The sequence below is a fragment of the Pelmatolapia mariae genome, linkage group LG23, assembly GCF_036321145.2.
Source record: "Pelmatolapia mariae isolate MD_Pm_ZW linkage group LG23, Pm_UMD_F_2, whole genome shotgun sequence".
In the NCBI taxonomy this organism is placed as follows: Eukaryota; Metazoa; Chordata; class Actinopteri; order Cichliformes; family Cichlidae; genus Pelmatolapia; species Pelmatolapia mariae.
The window spans coordinates 11,649,811-11,662,647 of record NC_086246.1 but is presented as its reverse complement, the minus strand read 5'-3'; the positions used below and the strand labels follow the sequence as shown (position 1 = coordinate 11,662,647).

At 39.4% G+C, this 12,837-nt stretch overlaps 2 protein-coding genes across 2 annotated transcripts; one reads left to right on the top strand and one right to left on the bottom strand.

Moving 5' to 3' along the window:
- Nucleotides 1–1,690: 1,690 nt before the first annotated feature.
- nudt15 (nudix (nucleoside diphosphate linked moiety X)-type motif 15) lies at nt 1,691–3,230 on the top strand. Its single transcript, XM_063466714.1, has 3 exons — nt 1,691–1,952; nt 2,692–2,885; nt 2,992–3,230. Exons 1-3 carry the CDS (start codon nt 1,804–1,806, stop codon nt 3,099–3,101), a joined length of 453 nt encoding a protein of 150 aa, XP_063322784.1. The 5' UTR covers nt 1,691–1,803; the 3' UTR covers nt 3,102–3,230.
- Nucleotides 3,231–3,645: 415 nt separating this feature from the next.
- LOC134621134 (carboxypeptidase O-like) lies at nt 3,646–12,461 on the bottom strand. Its single transcript, XM_063467572.2, has 8 exons — nt 12,440–12,461; nt 11,612–11,713; nt 11,427–11,531; nt 10,850–10,966; nt 10,432–10,525; nt 6,790–6,992; nt 4,164–4,248; nt 3,646–4,052 (listed from the first exon to the last, which is right to left on the bottom strand). Exons 1-8 carry the CDS (start codon nt 12,446–12,448, stop codon nt 3,787–3,789), a joined length of 981 nt encoding a protein of 326 aa, XP_063323642.2. The 5' UTR covers nt 12,449–12,461; the 3' UTR covers nt 3,646–3,786.
- Nucleotides 12,462–12,837: the final 376 nt, after the last annotated feature.

Here is a 12,837-nt window from a genome sequence, read left to right as displayed (position 1 = left end):
CTAACGCTTACATCAGTGTTGGGGAACTCCAGGTCTCAAGGGCCGGTGTCCTGCAGGTTTTAGGTGTGTCCTTGATCCAACACATCTGATTTAAATGGCTAAATGACCTCCTCAACATGTCTTGAAATTCTCCAGAGGTCTGGTAATGAACTAATCATCTGATTCAGGTGTGCAGACCCAGGATTATATCTAAAACCGGCAGGACACCGGCCCTTGAGGGCTGGAGTTCCCCCACCTCTGATCTTAGGAAGCCCCGCCCACCTGCTGTTGAAATATTTTGTTTGTGAAAGGCAGCATGTCAGTTTAGCTTTAAGGAAAGGTCAAGGGAGTAAAAAAAAGGATACTTGTAGAAGTCTCAAAAACACACAGAATCTCTATGTATCAAATATGATACAGGGGTAACCCATTGAAGCGCTGTGGCATGACCTAATAAGGCATGTTCAATTAAGACATCTGAGAAATACTGATAACCTAAAACAGTTTTGTAGGACTGTTCAAAATATATCAGCATCTTTCTGCAAGTTTCATGAGCAGCTATAGAACACATCTGATGGAGGGTGTTGCTATTAAACAATGAAAAATAGTCAACTTTCAGTTGTCTGTCCAAAAGACTGGGCACAGTTACTTTCCCAAAATGTCTCACTACCAGCATCAGCCTCCTTGAAAATAGGCACAAATAGTGCAAATCCAAATCCAGCTAATTTGTGTATTTTAACCAGCTTCCTTTCTTCCCATTATGCACTGTGTTTTTTGGCCTCATTTATTTGGGAAGTTGCTCTGACTCCTTTTAATCTGCAGTTTCACAAAAGCTTTTACTGGATAATGATAGACTTCCTTTTGATCAGACAGTAAATGTGACACTACAAAGAATACTCACCATCACGTTTTCACGGGGAACAGACTGGAAAGTAAAAAAAAAACAAAAAACGACATGTTTGCACGGTCATCTTTAAATAAGACTTAACTTTGGGTGAGGAACATGTCAGCTAAAGCAGCAGCAGGCAGGAGGGAGGGATGTGGTAGGTATCTTTGGACATTAATTTATTTTTCTTTTATATAAATGTTTTGTGCTCAGAGTCTGATGACTTTTCACACCATAATTGATGACATAGAGTGAGCCATCTGTACCATAATCGGAAAAACCCATTAAATATATTTGTTTTCCTCTCCACATGAGGATTTAAACTGCTGTTGCACATATCCAGCTATTATCTTCCTGACCTTTTCTCTGCATTGTGTTTGCCTTCAAATAACTGAACTATTTGTCAGTTGAAATCTTTTAAATAAATAAAGACCGCTGAACTGTAACTTTATCATGAATAAAGTCGTTTCTGAGCCCCTAATCTCCACTGTTGTACACTTTTATACCTGAACTCAGGTCTTTTATTAGTGTAACCACAACCACTCACTAGATGGCAGTGCTGCACTCATGTTAAATCAATAGCAGTAGCCTGTTCCGTTTAAAATAATAAAAATAACCCGTTCCACTTGCTGAATGTTGACAAAAATGAACACTGTGCGAGTCATTTCTATTTAACTAAATTAAAAAGAAGCGGATAAATAGAACTAATAATATAAGGTAGTATATCGGCTTATCACTGTTGCTACCCAGATTGACGGAATAAAAACGACTTAACGCTAACTCAAAAAACAGACTCAACAACGCTTTAAGCGAACACGGAAGTACAAGGTGGAGACGCCTCTTGTGTCATCCAAAGAGCTTCTCTACTGTGTAGCATAGCGGTGTTGCATGATTTGAGCTAACTTGTTTTCATTTCGGAGCCATTTTTCAGTTTCGTTCAGATGCCAAATAATGTCGTTAAACGTCCAGGAGTCGGGGTCGGGGTGCTGGTGACGGACTCGGCTCACCCAGGCTGTGTACTCTTGGGGAAACGGAAGAGTGCGGTGGGCAAAGGGACATACCAGCTCCCAGGAGGTCACCTGGAGTTCGGGTATACGTTGACGTTGTAGACTCCATTCATAAATCTGACGTCGTTTTCTTCTTCTTCTTTCTCTTTAATTAAAGTGGTTGGCGTGCGACAGCCATTTGTAGTTCCGTCCCCTAACCGGCTGAAATATGGACGAGAGGTTCCCACACCATCTGTATCCCACCTGTGATATATGCTAATGGGGCAGCTTGACCAACTCAGATTGGCCTTAAAACTTTATGGTGAAAGTTCTGATATATGTAATGATTGCTGTTAAATTTTTAGCTTCATTTATCAAATAGTTTTTACGTTATATTTAATTAAAATGGTCTCTGGACCTATTTCTAATATGTTTTGTTGCACTTTGACGTCTGACGCAATGTTTGAGCATAAATGCGTCTACTGTCATACCAACCTTCTGCATATCCTTCTTCACAACAGCCACCAGTCATATTTGTGGTTTTCCTCTTTTCCTCCTGCCTGGGAGCACAATCTCTACCACTTCATCCAGCTTACTCTGCAATTCCTCTCTCTCTTCCATATACATCCAAACTTTGGACAAAAACATTTTTTGGCAAATTGGAAATTGTGAACAGATTACATTTTCAAAACAAATCAAAACAACTCAGGAGTGCTGCTAATTTTTTTTGCACTCCCGTGCATGCAGACAATGGAGACAGAAAGAGCTGAAATAGCCTTAGAAGCCCGTTAATGTACTTTAGCTAATGTTAAATAAGATGTTATTTTTTTATGTCATTCAAAGGGAGACTTGGGAAGAATGTGCCCACAGAGAGGTGCTGGAAGAAGCTGGGGTGGGTTTGGTGAACACCCACTTTGCATCAGTGGTTAACGCCATCAAGCTGGAGGAACAGTACCATTATGTTACCATATTCATGCAAGGAGAATTGGACAGGCAGTCAGGAGAGCCACAAAACCTGGAACCAGACAAAAATGAAGGTATGTGAAATGGGACTGCTGTTTTTCAGTGGGGGGAAAAAGCACCTCCACTAAGCACCCAGTGAGCAGCTGATTAAACAAAATGTGTTGCTCTCTCATTTTGCAGGCTGGACGTGGACACGCTGGGATGATTTTCCTCCAGAGCAGCAGCTCTTCATGCCACTGGCCCGCTTGAGGCAACAAGGCTTTCAACCATTCAGGAACAAAGACAGCTGACCCTGAAACTTCCAGTTATATTATGAAAAACTGCTACTGCACAAGGATAATACAGGAACACTGTTTAAAAACTGCTGTTGTCTCACATGTCTTTTTTCTTCTTTTTTTTTTACAGTACATACTGTATTTTCTGCAATAATGCAATAAAAAAAATGAAGTAGGCACTTCAAAATCTCAAATAACTTTAAATCTCAGTGACCCTGACCTCAAGGTCAGAGTGAAGTTTTGTGAAAATCTTGTGAATGCAATAACTTGAGAAAAAGGCAAGGCAGGATTTTGAAATTCATACCAGAGGTGCAGCTACTGGAGGCTGAGGGGTTGCACTCGCCACTGCCAGTATTTTTATTTAAGGCATTCAAGTTTCTCAGTTTGTTAGCCTTGACAAACAAACAATGCAGGAAAAAAGTGCATTTTACATAATGTTTATGTCCTGATATTATTGGGGATAATCACTTTCTTTAAACCTTGTGAAAAAGGACATTTGCTGAGGAGATGCTCTGTAAGTACTTTTCTATTTATTATAAAAAAAATTTGAGCATAAGAATTCTACATTAACTGTTCTTTTTCTTTCCAGCAAATACTGAATCTTTAAAGCTTATCCTTTTTCTAAATCTGACTTTGAGGTGAAGAACTAAATATGAGTGCCTTATACAGCAGGGTGGCTGAAATCAAACAGCTCTCCACCTCACATGAGGGTGGCTCCAGTGACACCCGCTGCTAACAGTATGGACCAAAGGGTCACAGCAGCGTTGGCTACAGCACCGCTAAAGGTCTTGTCGTGGGCGTAGGTGACGATGTGCAGAGCCCCGCTGTAGGCCTCCTCACAGGTAGGCTGGATCTGGTCTTCAGGAAGCTCGAAGCCGTACGTCCCGTTATCTCTGAGCTCAAAGGTGAAGGTTAAGGGGATCCCCTGCATTCGAGCCCAGTCTCTGGATGAACCAGAGTTGGCGTCTGGAGAAAGAGTTTAGCAGTTACATTTCTGAACCACCTAAAAATCCTTCAAACGTAATATTTAAAGATATGGGCAGTTTATCATAATTAGCAGCTGATTTGTAAACTCACATAGTACATCAGGCGAGGTTCCTACAGTGTAGTCCATCCCATGAACCTTCCAAATTGCTTCTGCTGCACCCTTTCCGACCATCATCTGAGGAATCAGAAAGGAATTTTTGCATACAGTCACTTAAACATGAGTCCACAGAATCTGGAGTTGTATGTTTTCATTAATAAAAGTTTAGAGAAAAGATATGAGATGCCACTAACTGTATAAGGCAATCAATACAGTTTTAAAAGTTATGGTGCTCCATCAGTATTTGTGACCTACTGTTCCCTTGTCCTATTCTATATGTTTATCCTTTGACTCTGCTGGAGTAGCTTTGCATGATTTGTGGTTCATCTTAATCCTTTTTGTACAGAAGTTAATGCTGGGTTTGGAAAGTTGGGATCCCCAAGTATAGATATACTGGAATCAGACTAGTGTTAATAAAACTCCCAAATTAATTTGTACTGTAAGCTCCAGTAGATTTATTGGACAGGCTGTGATCAGCTCAGCTGTGTTGTTACTCCTCTTACTGTTCTTTGTGGACTTTCAGTTTTCATGGATCTATAATGGCTGCTTTCCAGCCTCTACTCAGTTAAAAGCAATTAAAAGTACTAAATCATCAACGCAAGTTAGAGAGCATTATTTTTCTTTATATTTTCTTTTGGTAACTAAGACTCAGTCATCTAATTTTAATATCAGCTAGCTAAATAAAATCTAGCAAATCCAGACATATAAAGATTTCTTTATATTATCTGGTATGGGATGGCTGAAATAACAAGTGTGCATGGGACATGGTGTCACATGGTTTATATTGTTATTGATTATTTTTCACCTGCAAACGTTCCACATCAAAATGGTCCTACTAGATTCATCTTAATCACAACAAACGATCTGCATCAGGAGTTTAAAAATTATATGTAATCTCAGAAAATACACTCTCCAAAACCAAAGTAAGTTTTTGTACCTTTTAAGAGGTATAGCAGAATTTCACTGCTGTACTTATTTGTATTTTACAGAGATCTTTCTTAAAGCTCTGTTGACAATTTTGTACCACAAAGTAAAGGTAAAACAATGAACTCTATCTTTTTTTTTTTTTAAAGTAGAAAATTGGTTACATGACAATGCATTAATTTATTTTGATACAGTTAAAAAAAATATTATACATCATACTGTTGAAAACAGATTAGTGTTTATATTAACTCTTTCACAATCTTACTGACCGCTAAAAGCTTTATCTAACCGATATCTAAAGTCAGCTTGACCTACATGTCTTTGGAGGGTGGGAGGAAGCTGGAACCAGTCACCAGGCACCGGGATGAGTGTGACAACACTAATGTCTGCCCCACTAAGCTGCCATTATACAAGACTGATATGAAATGAAACTTGTCAGAATGCTATATATATCTTTTATTTAACAGCAAAAACTTAAAACCTTGTAGCTGTTCTATATATCTGTGATTCACTGATGGGTGAAGTGAATAGCAGTGATTATCTCTTCATCATGGCACCTGTTTGTGGGTACAATGTATTAGGGAGCAAATAAACAATTTGTTCTCAGAGTTGAAGTGTTAGAAGCAGAAAAGTGGGCAAGCTTAAGCGAGTAATTGAGTAACTGGCTACACAACTGGGTAATCTCAAAACTACAGCTCTTGTGAGGTGTTCCTGGTCTGCGGTGGTCAGTATCTATCAAAAGTTGTCCAAGAAGAAAACATTGGTGAAACAGCAACAGGATCATCGGTGGCCAAGTCTCACTGAAGCATGTGGCTTCAGGCTGGCCTGTCTGGTCTGCTCCCACAGACAAGCTACTGTAGCTCAAATTGCTAGACAAATGTAACGCTGATTCTGATAGAAAGGTGTCACAATACCAGGTTCATCACAGTTTCTTGTGTATGGGGCGGCATAACTGTAGACCAGTCATGTTGCACCAGGATGCACTACGTGAAGAAGGCAAATTGACAGAGGCAGTGTGATGCAATTTCCTGCTGGGAAACCTTGGGTCCTACCACATGGATGGAAGGACTGACAGTACTATCTGCCTATCTACCTAAGCATTGTTGCAGGCCATGTACACCCTTTCATTTTATGGTTACAGTATTCCGTGGTGGCTCTGGCCTCTTTCAGGAAGAACAATGGAAAACTGGTTCAGGAATTGCTTGAGGAACACAACAATGAGTTTGAGGTTTGGGCTTTGCCTCTAAATTCCCAAGATCTCAATCCAATCAAGCATCTGTGGGATGAGCTGGACAAACAAGTCCAATTCTTGAAGGCCCCACTTTGGAACTTACAGGACTTAAAAGATCTGTTGCATCTTGTTGTCAATCTGGGAACTACTTTGGGAAAGACGAGAGTTTTTATCAGTGATTTATTTTGAGTGTTTTGGATTCCTAACAAGATTAGAAGAATTGAATCCCTAAACGACCAACCAAAGTTTGGTATTTTGGCTCCAGATTTTTGACCCAATACCTCATCTGCACTGTTCTTTTTGGCACATGAGCATGATTTTAATGTCCTAGTGCATTTACCCATTTCCTTACTTGCTATCCTCTTTATTAATGTAAATGCACACAGGTATAACCACTGTCAGGCTATAAAGAGTGTCTCAGAAAAGTGTAAAAAATGCATCATTATATTTGTTGATATAAATACCAGCTCATCATAATTGGGGGCAGTGTAGTTGGGGTGTCCATAGGGAACCAGGATCAGCTGGCCGTAGGAGTGGATGGTGAGGAAACACAGGAAGATGTCCTTTCGGCTTCCCACAAAGTCAGTTACAGCCTTGGCCTCAGGCTCAGATGCCGGTTTGGTTCCAGGGTAGGTGTTTGAGCAACAGTCAAATGATACCCCAACGGCTGTGCAGGCAAAGAAGGAGAATATGAATTGCATATAATATTAACATTATTATTTTCACATTCTATTAACACAAGTCTACCTTTTGAAGTAGTAGTAACCCTTGGACTGAAAAATTAGGATAAAAATTACAGTTCCTCTTGAGGCTGCTTCCCAAAGTGAGTCAAACCTCATAGACTCCTGTTTTAATTGTTTTTTTTATAGACATAAACAGTGTCTCACCGTTGCTAATTCAAGTCACTGAACTGGATATCTCCATTGTTTTTGCTGTTTGTTGCTGTTGTGATATTTGCAATGGAATTATCTAACAGGTAATGTAGCCTGGTATGTGGATGAGCGGCGATTAAAGTTCTGGTATTTTATCAGTTTTGTTGCTTAGTAATAATTGACAGATATGTGTGTCCATACTTAATGGAGCTTGCTAACAAAGCTAATAGCTTTAGCAGATAACTTTGCACTCTACCCTCGTCTTCAAATACTTGTGACTCTAAAAAAAATAAAATGGAAGCGACCAAATGCTGAGGCTTCAAAATGGAGTCCAAAGTCTCTGGGTGATGTCATGATATACGCTGTGGCCTTTGGAGCATATATCTATAACTTATAAATTTTTTTTGGCTACTTGGTTCGAACATCAAACAAAATATGAGTCTGTTAAGCTTGTTTCCTATTCACAGATGAGGTTTAATGGTTTTTGTATAGCGTGATAAGCTAAAGCTACATTAGCATTAGCATCTTGATTTTGACAAATTGGAGGAAGCAAAGTTTAGTGTTTTCTTTGCTTTCATCTTTACTTTTAGCATGTCTTTCTCCACTAAGCAACACTGAACTTCAATACTAGCATGTATGTAGATACAATCACTGTAAAAAGGAAGTTGTCATGATCCTGGGTTTTGTACCCAGCGTTTTCTGTTTGGGACTCAGTTTTCTCTTTGATTTTTCCCATCTGACTTTGTTGTAGTTTTCAGTTCAAATATTACCTTTGGTTAGGTTTTCATTCTGATTTTGTATTGAGCCCTCCTATGTTCCCCAGGCCTAGTTTGTGTTTCTGATATGTCTGTGTTTAGTCAGTTTTGTCTTTGTGTTTACTTTGGCCTGTCAAATTCCTGTGTTTTAATCTTAGTGTTAGTTTCCTGTTTTATTTTGATAGTCTCTTGTCCTTCAGGTTTTATGTTCCCTCTTGCTCTTTAATTGATTCTGTTCACCTGTGCCTTGTTTTCCCCAGCTTTGTCTCTTTCCCTGATAAACCTCATGTCTATTTAAGTCCTCAGTTTCTCTTTGATCTTTGCCATGTCCTCATTCCTGTTGTCAGTTTAAGTCGCGTGTCTTGTTGTTTCGTATTTTGTTTGCGAGCTGCAGCATTAAAGCTGTTTGAGTTCAATTAAGCCTGTCTGCCAAGTCCTACATTTTGGGTCCTCTTGCTGCCTGCGACACACCCTCACTTGACAGAAGTCTTTTTTTTAAGGTTTTCTAACTTTTGCACATCAAAGTATAATAAAAATACATATAATCTGGTACTTAGCAGGTCTTCAAACTAGGTAGCTACTGCCTTAGATGAACAACCATATATGACATATTACATTGTTTCATTATTTATTTTACAAAACGTAAGCTAAAATGCAGATGCAGTGTTTGAAAAATTTAGAACACCCTGCCTGGTAACATAAGAATTAAGAGGGTAAGTAGCAGCCAGGCCCTGTTAATCAGATTCACTACATTAATTGGTCATCAGCAAGTCTGAGCCCCTCTATAAAAGTTGCCAGTTTGCTGGTTTGGAGAATTCAGGTGTGTGTTACCACAATGCCAAGAACAAAAGACATCAGCAGTCTTCTTATAGAAGTAATAGTTGCTGTCCATTAATCTGGGAGAGCTTATAATAGCATTTCCAAAGAGTTTGAAGCTCATCATTCCACACTGAGAGAGATTATTCACAAGTTAAAACATTCAAGACCGTTGCCAATCTTCCCAGGACATCCCAGCCAATTCACTACAAAATGGGAGGTGATGATTTGGGCTTCGTTGGCAGCTACAGGACCTGGGAACCTGGCAGTCACTGAGTCAGCTTTGTTCATCTGACATGTAATAACTTAGAACTGACAGAGGGTGTCCTTTTTTAAATATTTTCTTTACCATGACTCCTGTGTTGTGACAAACACACAAAATAGATGTGTGATTATTGAAATGTGTGCACTTTATTGTCATGTATATAGGGAATAAGAGTAATGCACACTTAAAGATGTGTGTTTAAGTCTGTGAAGGTTCTCAGTCATCCAGGTCATCGTAGTCTAAAGAGCTTGGAAAGAAAAGCATCTGGACTTCTTTAAGTTGAAGTTGTTGAAGACGTTTCACCTCTCATCCGAGAAACTTCTTCAATTCTAAGAGCAACTGGTGGAGCGTCCAAGATTTTAAGCCCTATGGGAGTGTCCCTCCAAGAGGGACATGGATCCTCTATTGATCCTCTACCTAATCACATGAGCCAAGGTGTGAAGACGGGTGTAGGTCACAATCAGCCAAGGTTTTGGGTGGAACCACTGTGAAACCTAGCCCCACCCTATCATAAATTCCTGAGGTCAAAAGGCCCGGATGTGAGTGGGCATTAACATTGGTGTCCTCAAATGAGAGGACCTTTCGAGGAAGCCGATGTTCACATTTTGGACAGAGAAGACAGACGGTTTGAAAGAGGAGTAAAAGAAGCCATCTATATCCTCTGTGAATGATCATTTTTGAACAGAGGAGGTGGTTTACGACACCAACTGTCTGCCATCTATAATCCAGTTTTGAGATCCCTTCCCAGATGGTTTAACGCCCACTCACACCCTGGGCCTTTTGACCTCAGGAAATCACATGATAGGACACCTGAAACCTCGGCTGATTGTGACCTAAACCCGTTTTCACACCTTCACTCATGTGATTAGGTAGAGGATCAATAGGGGTCCATGACCCTCTTGGGGACACTCCCATAGGGCTTAAATCTGGGACTCTCCACCAATTGCTCTTAGAACTGAAGAAGCTTCTCGGATGAGAGGTGAAATGTCTTCAAGCAGCTTAGAGAAGTCCAGACGCTTTTCTTTCTAAGCTCCTTAGACTACGATGTGTATTTAAGTTATCTCAGGCAGCCTGTCTTTCATTTTTGATGTTTATGTAGTGTCTGAGTTTAGCTAGGAACCAGTTCTTTTGAGAAGACACTGATGAATCTTAGGATTTTACATAAAACTGTGATGCATATGGTTTAAGCACAGATTGGTGGAAAAGAGTTTCATGAATAAAAGCAGTGAGTCACAGCAGCAAAGTTGTCAAAATAAGGTAAAAGATGCCAAAAGTTCTCTAAAGACCTGAGGAGAGTTTCATGGTTGGCCATAATTTCAAAAACAGCAATAAAAAAAATAAATAAAAAGGAAAGACTGCAACGATCAGCTTTCACTGAAGAACAGCTACATCACTCACTTCCCCAGTTGGCATCAAAGTTGCGGTTGAGATCGGTGCCATAGCAGCTGCAGTCCTCAGGACCTGGTGACCTGTTCTTCCTCCACAGTCGAGTCTGAGTGGAGCAAAATGTTCAGTCAGTCATAAATAAAATGGCAGCACAACGTTTTTGTAGATATTAAATGCTTCCTGCAGTTGATGCTGTTTGTTATTATTCCATATGTCTTACTGTAAAACATTAGATTATTTTGTACTTGAAGGTTTTTGAGCACAAGAAAACAATTTCTTCAAAGATTGAATTATGGCTCATTTAATCAGTTACATCTTGAGTTACTCAGATAATCATCCTATTATATCCTGTTCATCTGTGGTTTGAGATCCTGAGTGCACAACCCTAGAAATGTAATTGGATAAATATCTATCAAATGCGAGGACTGACTGTCTCATTTTCCCACGTGTAGATGTAGCCGTCTATATTGAGCACTGGAGTGACGTAGAAGTCCACGTTCTTCATCATCTCTTCCATTTTGGCATCTGTTTTGTATGTCTGCAGAATCTGTTTGGAACAGACGAACACACATCAGGGGCAGGCTGACACACTGGAGGACATTTAGTTATTAAATTATATTCATTTTGTCAGACAGGATGTTTTCTCCTCACAACAGAAAACAATCAGGACAACAAATGAGAAGATTTGTTGTAAATCTTAATTTTATTTATATATTTATTGCCTTTTAACATTAATCACACTCAGGTCAGATCACTGGCAACCAAACTAGGGGTAGGGTTAGGTTAATCTCCACCCTTTTTTATAGAATTTATGCATGTTCTGGAAAATTCAAATTTAAAATAGTTAAAAAGAAATACTACAAAACCAAAATGTATAAGACATTATTTGAAATGAAATGTTCTTGTTTCTAGAATAAATGTGGCTAACAAAATCCCCTAGCATTAACTTTACCCCTAGAAGGGTCCCATGAGTCCTGGTGGAGGTATATTGACAGCAGCTCTCTTACCTCTCTAACAAAGTACTGGCAGAAGGCTGGAGCGATCCATTCTCTGGCATGTATTCCACAGTCCATCCAGATAGCTTTCTTTTCCTTTCCAGTATTCAGGCCAATCTGGAGAACAAATATCAAACATCCGTGTGCATCAGTATCCATTTGGCATATGCCAGCTTGTGATCTGAAACTTTGTTTACCTTGAGCAAGCTAATATCCCTGCTTTCATAGGTCTTTCCATAATTCACCACGGTTACAACATCAGGGTGATCCTTTACCATCTGTTCCATCCAGCTAGTGATCTGTAAAATGGAGTCCCAACATATATTGCAGTCTTACAAACTTTGACTGGTTAGCTGTCTTTCTCTAATAGCCACACACACACAAACATGTATCAAACCCCTCATTTCTTGATAATTTGCTTCCAGATTTGGGGTCTTTAGCAATAGTTCTGCAGATTGTCTGGATATCTTTCAAAGTTTTTCTTCAGTAACTAGCTTCTTTTTCACCCATTTTCAGTCCAGTTCTTGTATCTGGCCATTTCAAGAAGAGTATTGTTTTTTTTTGTGTGTGTGTGCGTTAAACAACTGTTAAATCACCATGAACTTATGGAAATATGAAGTTAAAAAAGTCACATATCTAAAGGGATAAACCGGTGTTGCATCGCTATAATAGACAACTTAGCAAAGAAAGCGCCTTTGGCCAACTGTTGTGATTTGGTGCTATAGAAATAAAATTGAATTGAACCAAAATTGGTCTTATGGAGTGATGATCCAAATTTGAGGTTGATTTGGTTCAAATCGGGATCAATCTGTATGGAGGAGTCAGGGGCGAGTGGCAAAATTATCACATTTCTATAAATGTTGAATTTTCCAGTAAATTATTGCATCTGTTTCCTGTTTTTCTTGGAAAACATTAAGAAAATGAGGGATAGCTGTGTGTGTGCGCGCGTGCATGTGTGTGTGTGTGTGTGTGTGTGTGTGTGTGTGTGTGAGAGAGATGTGGCATCTGAGTTATGTGTGTCTCACCTCTGACATGGGGTGGTATTTATAGTAGTCATACTGGGCTCTGTTGCACAAAAAATACACGAGAATCTTGAGAAGCAGTTGACGTTAATCATACCTCAATAATAGTATGCTCTTTTATCTGGGTTGTAGTTAATAGTTTTTAAAATTACAAGCCTGCAATAATCAATTTTTAACTGCTTCAAAGGCAGTCTATCCAGCTGTTGGTCAGTACAAGCTAAAAAGCCAGCATCGGTGATGGTACAAGGGTCCATTGTCAAATTCTGCACAAATTACAGCAACATAGGTGTTTAGTAAAGGAATCTGTTCAACCATGTTTGACACATTATGAAATAAAAAATTAGAGAAAAGGCGCCATGAACTACTGAGCAGCTGAAGTGCTATAATAGAAAAATGCTTTG